Genomic DNA, 15,023 nt, shown 5'->3' on the forward strand with positions numbered 1-15,023 from the left:
TGTAAAACATTTATTGCATGTATCACACTTGTATGGTTTTTCTCCAGCATGGGTCCTTATATGAAATTTAAGCGACTGATTTGTTGTAAAACATTTATTGCATGTATCACACTTGTATGGTTTTTCTCCAGTATGGGTCCTTATATGAAATTTAAGCGACCGATTTGTTGTAAAACATTTATTGCATGTATCACACTTGTATGGTTTTTCTCCAGTGTGGATCATTAGATGACATTTAAGCGTCCATTTTGTTGTAAAACATTTATTGCATGTATCACACTTGTATGGTTTTTCTCCAGTATGGGTCCTTACATGAAATTTAATAGTCCGTTTTGTTTTAAAACATTTATTGCATGTATCACACTTGTATGGTTTTTCTCCAGTATGGATCATTAGATGATGTTTAAGCAACCATTTTGTTGTAAAACATTTATTGCATGTATCACACTTGTATGGTTTTTCTCCAGTATGGATAATTAGATGACATTGAAGCATGCATTTTGTTGTAAAACATTTATTGCATGTATCACACTTGTATGGTTTTTCTCCAGTACGAATTTTTAAATGCTGAATATACCTTGATTTAAAGGCAAAAACTTTGTTACAGTGATCACATTTGTATGATTCTTCACCAGTATGGGCAGTTTTATGAACTTTAAGGTACCTTCTTGTTGTAAAACATTTATTACATACATCACACTTGTATGGTTTTTCTCGATTATGAGTCTTTATATGTTCAACAAAATGTGATTTATAGGCAAAACCTGTGTTACAGTGATCACATTTGTATGGTTCTTCACCAGAATGGATCATTTTATGAGTTTTAAGTGTCCGTTTTCTTGTATAACATTTATTGCAAATATCACACTTATACGAGCGAGTATTGATATTCAATCCCTCAGATGTTTTCTGCACGAATTTTGTTTGCGCTAAATCAGTAGGCTGTAACAATACAGGTCCTATGACCATCTCTTCCTTGATTTCATGATCTGCGTACAGTTCCAATTCCTCTTTCTTGCTTTGTTCTTCTTCCGCAACACCAACTGGCTCTTCTTTGATGTAAAAATTCATATGTAAATCCATGGAGCTGTTTACTAATTCGCTTGCCTCCTCCTTAACGTTCATAACATCTCTTAGGTCCGTGTACGACATTGTTAGCTGTTATAGATAATAATAATTCTTTTTCTATTTGGGGCACCGCCTTTTCTAATATTTGGTCAGGGCAGTGTGACACAGTGTCAGTTTTGTAAAAAATTTATTATTCTTGTTCTATGAAATGTTATATAGCTCTATTTATGGAACACACTTCCTTTATTTTTTCCATCCTTTAGGCCTCATTCGCTCGAACGTTTTTTCAACAGACGTTAAAAAACGTTGAAATGTGACAAATTGATATCCACGTGTTTATTCACACGAAGGCGGTTTTAAAACGCGGCGTTTTTTATCGAGCACTGTCGGATTTTCGACGTTCAGTGTTGGATGTTAAACTGAATTGAGCCAACGGAACTCCGTATTTTGTTCTGATGGGAGTTAAAAAAACGCCGGCGCTGCAGTCAGTGGTCTCGAACCTACCGATTTTTCGGTATTCCTACCGATTTGGCGCTCATCCTACCGAAATATCGAAATGGATCGATTTTTCTACGATTTTTTTTTTAAGGAATTTTTATCGATTTTCAATAATCCAAGTTGGCATCCCTATTTTGTTTTTCTTTTACAGGGACAGATAACAAAAAATTAACACAGGAATTTCCTAGCTCAAACGTCTGTCGACGTGTAAACGATTTATTTGGGGAATAAAAACTTACCATTTTAGGGGATTCACTGAGAAAATTTGTAGTCTGTATAAATAAGAATTCGGATTTCTTCATTCATTTATTTTCTTAAATTTTATTAAAGTGGTTGATTGTTAGTTTCGTGGTCTCTCAATCAAAATGTCATCGAACGAAAAACCAAGTGCAAGTTACAGTGGACCCTTCAAATAACAAAATGATACCTTCACCAGCTCAGTCGTTATCTTGTGGCTGCACGTTGAAAAGGACGAGTGAAGATTAAGGCATTTTGATTATTTCTTTATTCTGATCGCTCTTTTTGGTATTTTCCACGTCTTTTATGGTTAATTTCATAAGTTGGACTTGTTTATCATTGTTATTTGTTGATTTAAGTAAGTACGTACTTACCTACCTAGTATACCTATATATATACCTAGTATAGGTAAGCCTGCCTAACTGTTAATAGTTTTAATAATATCATTATTGAGTAAAATACTATTCCTACTTTAAAATATAGTATAATAGTATAATAGGGATTTGTTCAATTTATTGTTTTTTTTTATTTACCGATTTTTGGTCCAAATATACCGATATTACTTGACAACACTACCGATTTCGCATTTTGACTTTCGAGACCACTGCTGGCAGTCAGTTGGCTGGCTGTGCGCTCGAGTCGCGTTTGCATGTGCAGATTGTATTGCGCGCCGTTTACTATGGCGTGGGTGCTCGAGTCTCACGATTGCCAATAATCCATAGAATGTGCTTATCGACATTCGGAAATAATTACAAAACTTACAGGGATAAAGCCTCAAATCTCCATAAAGCGACACAAACTGTCCTTTTAAATATCTTAGATAACTGGGATGTAACCAATATGATTTTATTTTCCTTTTTGGCCTTCTCGCAACACAAATGGCTATTGCCAATAATTTTGAATTAATAATTTACGTGCACTCTGCAGCGAGTACGATTCACAATGATTTTTTAGCGTTCATATCAACACAAATTATATGTATATGCTCACTGTTGGGGACGGAAAAAAGCATTAAAGTCGGGTTTTAACGCAACGCTTTATAAGCGCTCTTGCGAATGATGCCTTATGGAACACACGCGTTTTTTACTCAAATTTGACCGGTGAATTTGACAGAAATCACTGAAAGGAGAATCTTTTCCATCCTCTAAGGAGAATCTACAGCAACGGAGTAGTTACCTACACAGACTATTAGAGAAACAAAATTGTTATTTTTAATAAATTTACACAAAAATAATATTAAATTCATGGCAAACGAAACGAATGGTGTCTCTCACAAATTAGAAACATTTTTATTTAGATTTAGTGGATAAAAAGGAACAGATAGAAAAAAGCGCGGGAAAGCTCGATTTAGGCGAATAATTGTAATTAGGTGGTCAGGGGTGTAGTATTTGTGTAAATATTGTTTATTTGATTGTATATATTGTTTTTCTGTACATTATCATCGTCATCTGGTGAGTTTTATCATTTTTCCTTTTGCCTAAAATGGTCGAGCCCCCTGAACCAGGCGGCACGGTCCCCTACGTTAGTAGAAATGTGATTATTGTCTCCAGTGATTCCAGTGTGGACACGGAATATACTGTTAACTCTTTAAAAGGGAGAAAACGTATTCGCCAGCGTAAAATCTGTAAACATTGCAATAAGAAAAAACGAAAGCACAAGTCTCAATCAGACAATGGATGTGGTTGTTCAGATGGCGACATTTGCGGTACCAAGTTTAATAATACTTCAGAAACTTTCTCGGCGCCTCCTTCATCTTCCCCGGTTCAGCCACGAATACAAATATTACCCAGAAAGACCAGGATTTGCCAGGGCGCCGATTGTTTGAGCACCATGATATCTCTCCGTATGTAATTCATGTACAAAGATTAACCACTTCCTTTAATGACGGATCTTCTATGCACCCAGTTCACTTTGGCAATTTTCTTAAAAAGAACGGTTTTAAAAACATAATTAACGGTAGTGTGAAAAAGATTGGCAGGAACAGAGTCACCCTGTCCTTCTCAGACTTTCAAAGCGTTATTTTTTTCTTGATTGACACTAGTTTGGTAGCTAGCAACTACAAAGCTTTTATACCTACCAGAATGGGTTTAGTTCGTGGAGTTCCTGCAGACCTAAACCCCGAAGAAATGAAAGTGTAAGTGATATTGTTAAGAAAAGACGTTTGAGCTATAAGGTGACTGTTGGTCGCTCGCAACCCCGTTGCGTTAAATGCGCAGGTGACCACGCTACTTCAGCCTGCTCTAGGCTTAAAGATAGGCCTCGATGTGTTCTCTGCGGAGAGTCCCACACCGCGAACTATCGCGGCTGTGCTAAGGCCCCCCGCCTTAACCACAAGGTGGCGGCGCGCACTGCGGCCCATCAGAAGGCTAGAACACAACCGCAGCCCTTTATGTCCATTCACGACTTCCCGGCCATCAGCCCCGCTCACGTAGCCCCACTATCGCCCCAATCGCCATGGGCAATCCCTTGCGCCAACGCCCCTGCGCACGCCGCTCCGAAGCAGGCAAGCCCCATCAACGCCGCGGCCCCTAAGGCAAAACCACCGCCTGCGCCTTCTGCGCAACGACCTCCAGCGAACACTCCACGCGCCCCTGCGCTGATACCACCACCGACTCACTCCCTTAAGGACGACCTGGCCCTCGTGAGCCACTTTGTTAGCACCTTCGACGTTTTCGAAGTACAAAATGTAGCCACGCTCCTCCGGGCCACCGACGGAAACGGCACCGCAAGTCTGCAAGCCATGTCGCAATTCAGCTCACTCGTAGAGTCCCTGAGCAAATTTTCCGCCTCTTCCTTCTCTCTCTAACATGGATTTATTGACCAGTAGGAGTAGAGTCAAGCCACGATATAAAACGTTCACTTCACTGCATCCCTCTCCCGACCCACTCCCTACAACGTACAGCTTTGGCCAAAAGTAGTGAGCACCCATGATAACTTACCGTTTTTTGGGGAATATGAAAATGGAATAATTTGAAACAATTTATACATGTTAATATTACCATTTATTCAATAAAAAATCAATATTTTGTAGCTCCACCCTTTGCCTTAATTACGGCAGAAATTCTTTTTGGTAGAGCGTAGACAAGATTTTTACAGTCTTCAGGACGTATAGCGTTCCAATTTTGGCGCAGACGGCGCGGCGCGGCGTTTTAGTTCTTCTATTGTGTTTATTGAGTGGCGCCTGAAGTTGCGCTTTAATAAACCCATAAATGTTCTGTGGCGTTTAGGTCCGGAGACTGGGCAGGCCACTCTAGAAGCTCAATATTCTTTTCTCCAAACTATGTCATAGTGTAGGCAGATTTATGACACGGCGCGTTATTCTGCTGGAATTTAACGCCATCCATATTTGTATCGCCAAAAAAGGGTTGAAAATGAAAAACCACTCAGATTCCAGGACGTTACTAACGTATGGCGTAGGGCCGCATGAACTCTTTAAAGTTCATGTGACTCTCACACACGAACATTTCGCCAGCTCCTGAATCAGTCATGCAGCCCCAGACCATTATGCTACCTCCGCCGTGTTTTACGATTGGTACTACACAGGCTGGACTAAATTTTCCACATATTGAAATCGATTAGTTAGATAAGATTTGAACCAGTTGTAAGTTACGCCCCTAATTCAAGTTTGGTATAATTTATGCAACAAGTTTTTGCATGCAACAACTGATTGTTTCTAATATGTTTTTAATGATCTATAAATGGCTAATGTGGTGGAGTGATTATTTCTAAACCCATTTTGATTTTCATGTAAAATTCTAAATTTTTCATAAAAGGAATACAGGCGTTTCATCATAGCTGATTCGAATATTTTAGCTGACGTTGGTAGTAGAGCAATGGGACCGTAATTATTAATATCTGTACTTTCTCCCTTTTTATGCACAGGTTTAATCAGGAATAACTGATATTTTGAGAGCGTCTGGAAAGATTCCCTCAAGAAACGATTGATTCACTAGTGTAGTGTACGGGACTGTTAATAAATCAGCGCATTTCTTTATTAATATAGGGGGCAGTTCATCGATACCATAAGATTTTTTGCTTTTAAGGGTTTTTATTATGCAATTAATTATGTACATCATCGTTGTCAGTTTATCTCTTATTCTCATATTATTATCAATAAAAATGACAGATATAGGTAAAATATGTACCTATAGTTGTATAAAAATATATTAAAAGGTCACTTTATACAATATATTGTCCGCTTACAGTGAAGCCTCGCTTATGCATTTTCACATAGTTTGTTTTTACTATTTTTGTTGAAGAAAAAATTACTAATGTAATATAGTATCCAAAAGAGGTATAATTTAAGTAATTAAAATGCTAACTACAAACATTATTTTACACCACATTTTTATCTCCACCTGTAAAATTACATATATTTCACATATGAGGTATTCACTCTAAGATGACGATATATACCTATTGTAATTGTCTATTACCTTAACATCAAAATTGATGTATACTTTTAAGAGGTTGAAATAAAAAAAGAGTGTATTTTTAGTTTATTTATTGCCTCTACCCTAAATCATCCTTCATTTCCAGAGCGATCTTGTTTTTTATTCTTCAAAGAAGTCTGAAACAAAAATATATATATAGTAAGATAAAGAGACCTAAATTTAAGACTGAGCCACCCAATGACGAAGAATGCTGAAGCTCTATACTCCTATGTGGGGGTCTTGCCTCAGTCTCTAGAGACGAGAGTCTTTGATCAGTGTGTGTTGCCAGTGATCACATATGGATCAGAAACGTGGTTCCTCCCTATGGGCCTCATAAGAAGGCTCAAGGTCACTCAGCGGGCAATGGAGAGAGCGATGCTCGGTATTTCCCTACGTGATAGAATCAGAAATGAGGAAATCCGTAAGAGAACTAAGGTAACCGACTTCGCTCGAAGAATTGGTCAGCTGAGGGCAGTGGGCGGGGCACATAGTTGGGAGAACCGATGGCCGTTGGGGCGGAAAGGTTCTTCAATGGCGTCGGTCCACCCGGTAGGTCGGGTGGACCGACGATCTGGTCGGAGATCGTATGGGGAGGCCTATGCCTAGCAGTGGGCGTCGTATGGCTGAATGATGAGACAGACAGATAAAACGTAAAAGCTAATAGAGCGTATTTTGCCATGACAGTTAGACGTACGCGATCGCTGCACGGTGGCACCGCCGGACTCCGCTCGGTGACCCCGCGGGGTGAGCGCGAAGAAAGTCGTGTCAAAATAATTTAATTTGCGCAAACTAAAATAGGAATTCTATACTCTTCGGAATTTTATACTCATTGCAAAGTTATAATAAAATTTTAAATAATATTATGGTGTACTAATTACACTGCTAAAAGAAAGATTTTGGCGAACAGGTATTTTTAAGAATAAGTCATTCTACGAACAGAGCGTTATAAGAATAAGTCATTCTACTAACAGGCCATAATAAGAATAGGTCATTCTACGAATAGGCCGTTTTAAGAATAGGTAATTTGTGCGAACAGGGCATATTTTTAAGAGTATGCCGTTTTGCGAATAAGTCCTATGTCGACTAATCCGGTGTAAAGCTATGCAAAAAGGCAATAAAAAAAACGTGGCGAGAAAATGTAGACAGAAGCTGCCTTCAAAACTTCCTGCTTACGTATTGGAACACGACGACCGGTGTGACGCCCGCGTTGCTGTTACATCGGCTAGGGCTCATTGAAAACCAGCGTCACAACCTAGCATTGGTTGTGAGTTTAGCTGAATGGGATCCTTTTGTACACGCCACAGCCGCACACATGTCAGTATAGTATTACGTAACTTGTTCTTTAAATGTTTTTACGCTGTTTTTTATGTTATTTCTGTTCTAGTTACATTAGTATTTATTTTTGTTTTTTTTTTATAATATGGCGTTACAATAATTTTTTTCTATTTCTATTTCTATTGTTACAGAGGCGTGGCTTACGCACACACCTCGACTTATTACGTAATGTCTATGCAGTACTCGAAAGGGTGCATGAGGCACAGCGTACACGCACTGAGAATGCTGGTGGAGTAGAACGCGATTTTGAGGAAAACGATACGGTTTGAGCTAGAAGTTACGGACAACGGGAAAAATGGATTAAAGGTAAAGTTATTGGCAAAGAAGGCTCAAGGCATTATAATAGTGGATGGGGGTAATGTTCAGTTCCTAACTAGGCATATTGATCAACTAAAAAGTAGGTCGAGCTGGTCCGATGTTACTTGTCCCGAGAGGTACACAGAAAAAAAAGATTTCTACTAATAAGAAAGAGCAATTTCTCAAAATATTTGCTAATTCTGAAAAAATATTTATTAAAAGTAATAAAATATTGTCATTACAAAAATACTGTAATATTATAATTTATTATAATAGTTTAAATTCCCCACCCTATATACAGGAGGTTCCAAATACTTATATAGCACGATATTTGGTTTAATTAAAAATGAATTCGATAATATATTTAAATCGAAAACATTAACTTTCCATAGAGAGACTAAATTCATGGATTGGGCAACAGTAGGTATTCATAAGAGTAGGTCTCGTTTGTATGAGCTATATGCTTTGAAAACTTATAATACTAATTCCAATTTCATAGAATATGTTAGAATTTATTCAAAAATATTTTAAAAAGTATGTGTTTTTTTTTTTTTTTTTTTTTTATTGTGACTCGGCAAAATGACTGCACCGCGCCTGATGGAAAGTGCGAATACAGTCCAGAGATGAGAGTAACGGATGGAAAACACAAATATCTTCACTCCGTCACTATCATTTTGCCGGTCTGGCCAAATGCTTCTTCACACTACGTTTGAAGGACCCGATGTTATAGAGGGGAGGGAATACATGCGCCGGGAGTTGGTTCCACAATTTGATGGTTCGGCATAAGAACGAATTGCCAAACTTTTTAGTGCGGGACGGTATTGAACTGACCGTCCAACTGTGGCAACGCAGTCCGGCACGGGTGGTCCGCTGATGGAAAGGAGAGGAAGGGATAAGGTTGAATAACTCTTCAGAGCACTCACCGTGGTACAGGCGATAGAATACGCTAAGAGACGCTATATCTCTGCGAAGCTGTAACGACTCCGCATGCTCAGTTACATGAGCTATGTAGCTGCTAAGGTTAGGTTTCACAGCGACAAAATTAGACAATCAATAAATAAATCTAAAACTACTTGGAGCATAATAAATAAAGAGTCAGGCAAGGTTAAACAACACGATAGAGATGTAGTTTTAGAATTAGACAGTAAATTTATAAAATCTAAAGATAAAGTAGCCCAAGTTTTTGAATCGTTCTTTTCGGAAATTGCTGTGAACACTACAGAATCATTAAATTCCTCTCCTTCACTTGCTATTGATCTCCTAGAGGAAAATGTTAACGTTTGTGGCAGTTTATTTAATTTTCATCATGTTAATCCACAAGACATCATAAAAGCTTTTAAATCAATACATGTTAAAAAAACTGAAGATCTCTGGGGCATATCAACTAAAATTATAGACTCAGTTATTGATCTAATTTCCCCACATTTACCTGTAGCTTTCAATAGGTGCGTTGACGAAGGTGTTTTTTCCGATTTAATGAAATACAGCAAGGTTATTCCCTTACTCAAAAGCGGTAGGAAAGTTGATCCTAGCAACTATAGGCCCATTTCAATTTTACCAGCTTTAAGTAAAATATTCGAAAAGGTTATGCTGACTCAATTACTGTCCTATTTCGGTAGGAATCATATTTTTCATAGTGAACGATACGGGTTTACTAGTGGTAGATCGACTAGCGATGCGGGGGTAGCGTTACTAAAACACATCTTTGATGCTTGGGAAAGGTCCCAGAACGCTATTGGTGTTTTCTGTGACCTCTCAAAGGCATTTGATTACGTTGATCATATTACTCTTATTAGGAAGCTGGAACATTACGGTGTAAATGGCAAGGCGTCGAAACTTGTCTCGTCATATCTCAACGGTAGAATTCAGAAAGTAGACATAAATGGTGTGACTTCTTTGAGTTCTCCGGTAAAAATGGGTGTTCCGCAGGGCTCAATACTTGGACCTTTCTTATTTCTGATTTATATTAATGATCTGCCATTCTTTGTTAAGGACCATTGCGAAATAGTGTTGTTTGCTGATGACACATCCTTGATTTTTAAAACAGACAGACATGACATTAACTATGACCATATTAATGATACCCTCTCTAAGGTAGTTTATTGGTTCAATGATAACAATTTATTGCTTAATGCCAAGAAGACAAAATGTGTTAAATTTGAATTACCTAACGTAAAATCGACTAGTCCAAGCATAGAAATAAACGGAGAAAAGTTAGACTTTGTTAATAAAGCAGTCTTCTTGGGAGTGACCTTAGATAGTAAACTTCAATGGTTTCCACATATATCTTCCCTGGCCAGCAGATTAAACTCCGCTGCATACGCAGTCCGCAGGATACGTGAGCTTACCGATGTTAGTACTGCTAGACTAGTTTACTTTAGTTACTTCCATAGTATAATGTCCTACGGGATTCTCATGTGGGGTAAAGCGGCAGATATTCAAACCATATTTGTATTGCAAAAACGAGCGATTCGTTCTGTGTACCGTCTAGGCTCTCGGGTTTCTCTCAGAGAAAAGTTTAAGGAGACTGGTATCATAACTGTGGCATCACAGTACATTTACTCAAATATTTTATAAGCCCGTAAAAATATACATAATTTCAATAAGAAAGAAGATATCCATAATATTAACCTTAGAGCTAAACCCAAACTCATGGTACCACGATTTCCTTTAACCATGGTCCATGCCTTTAACGAAGGTAAACAACTCTTTTATGGGGAACTGTATACGTTTTTACAATAAGATTACGGAGGATATATTAAGTTTATCATGTCCTAAGTTCAAAAACTACATTAAAAATATTTTGATCGAAAAATCATATTACAAAATTGAAGACTACGTGTTAGATAAAGATGTATAGAAAGACGACATGGTTCCAGAATCCACACAAATTTGATTCAAAGTGTATTCCATAGCCATTGACTTACAAATAAATGGACGACGGGTCTAATACAAAAACCACGAAAAAAATTTCCCAAGTCAACCTATTCGAAATTTAAATTGTAATGTCATCGCAGTATCGCGCTGTCAGTAGAACAAATGAAGACTAAAGCGGAGTGTCGCGCTCTGTATACGATTTTAGCGCCTTACAAGTGCGGACACTTTTTAGCGCGGACCCGACGTCCATATAATTGTAAGTCAATGTCCATAGCATTTAAGTTTATTTGAAAAGAGCAATCCCTAGAGTTTCTTGCTCGTTCTTCTCAGGGAGGTCAGCGTAGTGAACGAGCAGTAGCTTAAATGTGACGTTTTCAAGTGTAAATTTATTTTACCTATGGAATAAATAATCTTTGACTTTGACTGCTTATCTTTTTCTAATACAATTGTACTCTTAACTTTTAGACAAATACGTTCACTTCAAGATTTTATTTCATTTCTAATCAATTAATTGGACATTACTTGCATCAAGAAATATTTACCTCTTACATCAAATTTAATAATCTTAAATGAATTCAAAATTTCTTGGGTGTATTTTAAGAAAATATATTCTTAAACAAAAAAAGAAGTAGTTTGCTATTCAGATTAATAATCTAAATTCTAGAATACATTTCGTTGTCATACGTTCGTTTTCATAGTCAATGTTGTCGTGACATGTCGCCGAAGGCGCACGCGGTAGCGATTACTTTTATACTTGTGCTTGTAATCATAAAAATCATAAACAGTCATTTATCCAAAGAAACAATACGTAGTATCTCTAGTTTGTTAGGGTGTTATTTGTAGTCATAATTTAAGAAATTTGGTTTCAGCATGAAATCAAACTACAGTTGTAACAACCACAACTTTAACATGCAATTAGTTCCGTCACGCCACTGCTAGATGGCATTAGTTGTACTCTGAAACGCGCTATCGTTTTGTTAACTTCAATAGTATAAGTCATCTTATATACTTTGAAATGTTAGTGCTTTCTGCCGCTGTAGCATGTATACGGCACTGAATGGTACTCAAGTATTTGAGAAGATTCGTCCTATTTCTGCTACTTTTGTTTAAGGTTTAGCACTGAACTGTGTGCTTTCACGCCAGTGAGACAGACATACTGTTGGGTCCATAACCCTGTAAATTTACCCTTTTTGATATTAGAAATTAGAAAACAATTTCGTTCGAGGAGTAAGGTGTTGGTGAAATTACAGGCAAATGGGACTTGTCAACTTATGCCTCAGGGCGTCGGGCACAGTGGCAGTGCCCCTCGGATCAATATGATTTAAAGCTCTGACTGGTATTGCAACTGTTAGGAACAGGCATAGGCGTGCCGTTTTCCACCAGGCCCACGACTTGTTCGTTCCTTCATTTATAGTATTACACAAACTTAAAAGTTGAAGGCTAACCGGTTTCTAAAAGAATCACGGAGCGCGACAGGTGCGAGTCGGGTCGGGACCGCGGGGCGGGTCAGGGTCGAAACACAACTGCGAATCGGCGCGATGCAAATTCGCAACGTAGAAAACTGTAGTGCGAATTGCTGAGATGCGATTTTGTGCGGCAAGGTATCTCACTGCCACGGTTCAGGTGACCATTCCATCGACGACTGTCAACTGTACTGAACGTACTTTTTTTAAACTAGGTAGCTAGATGGACCGTAAAAAGAGTGTTGCATTGCTGTTGTTGATAAGTATAGAAAAAAAACAGAAAGAAGATTAACATTGCAGGAACGCGCGACGCAAATTCTTGCGATGGCGTCATGCGAGCTCGTAGATTTCTGCGTAGTTTTCTGTTTCGAACCTAATTCCGTGTATTTATTTATATGGACGACAACACACCCAGCGCGCTTTAGCGTCTCTCAAAATAAAAAATTAAAAAAGGTAGTTTTGATTTGAATTAAGACGATGAAATTAACATGCTCTAACAAATTGACGGACACTTCTAGAATTGAATAATTTAAATTTAGACAGCATTTTCGCAGATTATGAGACAGACTGTGAATATTTAATTAGACATTTTTGTCGAAACTGTAGTGTACGCGTCAAGATATTTTGGTAGGGAATTTGGTAGGGAATACCTACTACCTATATATATAGGTATAGTAGTATACCTAACCTATATTAAGGGATAAGTGGAAGTGAAACCAGTGATGGCGTGGTAGGGAAGAGTGGAAAAAAGTGCACTTGTCCTCGCCAGGGGAGACAGTAGAGACTTGTGAAATAGGCCAATCGAACCAGGGACCTCTGCGTGGCAGCCCGGCACGGTAACCATGCGGCCACAGAATATTAGCGTTCAATATTAACATTTTGTGTGCCATTTAAAACTTCCCATATAGCAGGAACTCACTTTCACAAACGAAATTATACTTTTTATAACTTAATTTTCAAGAAACTGTCGATTTTGAAAATCGTTACTTTAAATTTTAAATCTCCGGTTGTGGCGTTGACTAGCGTGCGGTGAGCGCGGACTGGCTTCGAGCGCGATTCTTTGGTCGAATCACAAATTAGAAAGACATAGTATGGGAGAGCTGACGGAGGTCGCATCGTCACAAACAGACCGATAGAATGCAAGAAATGTTAGAAAACTCTTTGCACCGACAAGGACTAAAGGAGTGCTTTGACAAATTTTACATTTAAGTGACTATTCCTGAAAAAATTTTTTTTCTTCAAATTTTTCAAAATATTATTTTCTGACCTTATTATAACAAAAATTAAAATTTCTTAAGAAAAGCATCTTTTATTATATTTAGCAATTAATGGGTTAATAAATGTCACAAAATCATTCAAATAATATTTTATTACAACACCAAACAAAATAGAAACCCGTAAAAGGTATATGTCGTGATTTTTTTCAATGTAACATACATACTTAAAATCTGCACATGCAGTGTGCATCAGCATCAGCATCCGCTGAAGTATAAAGAACGTGCATCAGCAACACCCTGGTCGAGACCAAGTGGTGAAATTACAGGCACATGGGACTTGTCAACTTGTCTCAGGGTGACGGGCACTGTGGCAGTGCCACAGATCTTCGCGATTTAAAGCTCTGAGTAGCACTGCAACCGTTATGGACAGGCATGTAGCTTACCATCAGGCGCACGACTTGTTCGTCCCGTCACTTGATGTTATAAAAAAAAAAGTAATTAAAAACTTGTGTCACGAGGTCCCACACTTCCTTAACTAAATAAAACATACATTATTAAAGACTTTAAACAATAACACAAAAAACATCAATTTCATTTTTGCCTTGCTACAAATAAAAAGTGTGTGTGTATATGTGTTAGACGTGCGTCTGAGTGCGTGTGTATTGTAAGATGTGTTTAAATTTTTTATTATGATATATTATTCTAATTTTAATATAATTTATACATATTTATTTATTATGGCAGTGCTAAAGGATACAAATTGTGAACGCACAATATTTCCAAATTCAAGGAGTGGGTATGGGTTATTATGACACTTTAATACTGTGTTTTAATGTGTTATCTCAAGTATGAATCTTTAAATGCATTTTACAATTACCTTTTGAAACAAAAGCTTTGTTACAGTGGTCACATTTGTATGGTTTAGTATGGATCTTTACATGATGCTTAAGTTCATGTTTTGCTGTAAAACATTTTTTACAAATATCACATTCATATGGTTTATTACCAGTATGGGCCATCATATGACATTTAAATTGATATTTTCTAATAAAACATTTATTGCAGACTTCACACATGTATGGTTTCTCACCATTGTGGGCCATTATATGACACTGAAGTTGATTTTTCCTCACAAAACACTTATTGCAGATTTCACACTTGTAAGGTTTATTATCAGTATGGGTCATTGTATGACTCTGAAGTTGATATTTTGTTACAAAACTTTTACTGCAGATTTCACATTCATATGGTTTCTTACCAGTATGGGTAATTATATGACACTTAAGATCATATTTTCTTATGAAACATTTATTGCAAATATCACACATGTATGGTTTCTCTCCAGCATGAATCTTTAAATGTGTTTCAGAATATGCTTTACAGATAAAAGATTTGTTACAGTGCTCGCATTTGTACGGTCTCTCTCCAGTATGGACCCTTATATGACGTGTAAGACTTTGTTTTATTGTAAAACATTCATTACAAATATCACACTTGTATGGTTTCTCTCCAGTATGAGTCTTTAAGTGTGCCTTACAATTTGCTTTACTGGAAAAAAATTTGTGACAGAGATCACATTTGTATGGTTTCTCTCCAGT

General features: G+C 37.5%; 2 protein-coding genes across 2 annotated transcripts in view; both read right to left on the reverse strand.

The window, feature by feature from the left end:
* Nucleotides 1-1,152, reverse strand: part of LOC113227836 (zinc finger protein OZF-like) — a 1,560-nt gene extending 408 nt beyond the window's left edge. Inside the window, exon 1 of the mRNA XM_026460878.1 lies at nt 1-1,152. This exon is cut by the window's left edge and continues 408 nt beyond it. Coding sequence (XP_026316663.1) covers nt 1-1,152 — 1,152 coding nt within the window.
* A 3,966-nt stretch (nt 1,153-5,118) lies between these two features.
* LOC113227837 (zinc finger protein 436-like) overlaps nt 5,119-15,023 on the reverse strand; it is a 10,800-nt gene continuing 895 nt past the window's right edge. Inside the window, exons 2-3 of the mRNA XM_026460879.1 lie at nt 5,210-5,347; nt 5,119-5,126 (exon numbers count right to left, since the gene is read on the reverse strand). Coding sequence (XP_026316664.1) covers nt 5,119-5,126; nt 5,210-5,347 — 146 coding nt within the window. The remainder of the gene's footprint in view (nt 5,127-5,209; nt 5,348-15,023) is intronic.

Source organism: Hyposmocoma kahamanoa, unplaced genomic scaffold (assembly GCF_003589595.1).
Source record: "Hyposmocoma kahamanoa isolate Upper Pololo Valley unplaced genomic scaffold, ASM358959v1 218, whole genome shotgun sequence".
Lineage (NCBI taxonomy): Eukaryota > Metazoa > Arthropoda > Insecta > Lepidoptera > Cosmopterigidae > Hyposmocoma > Hyposmocoma kahamanoa.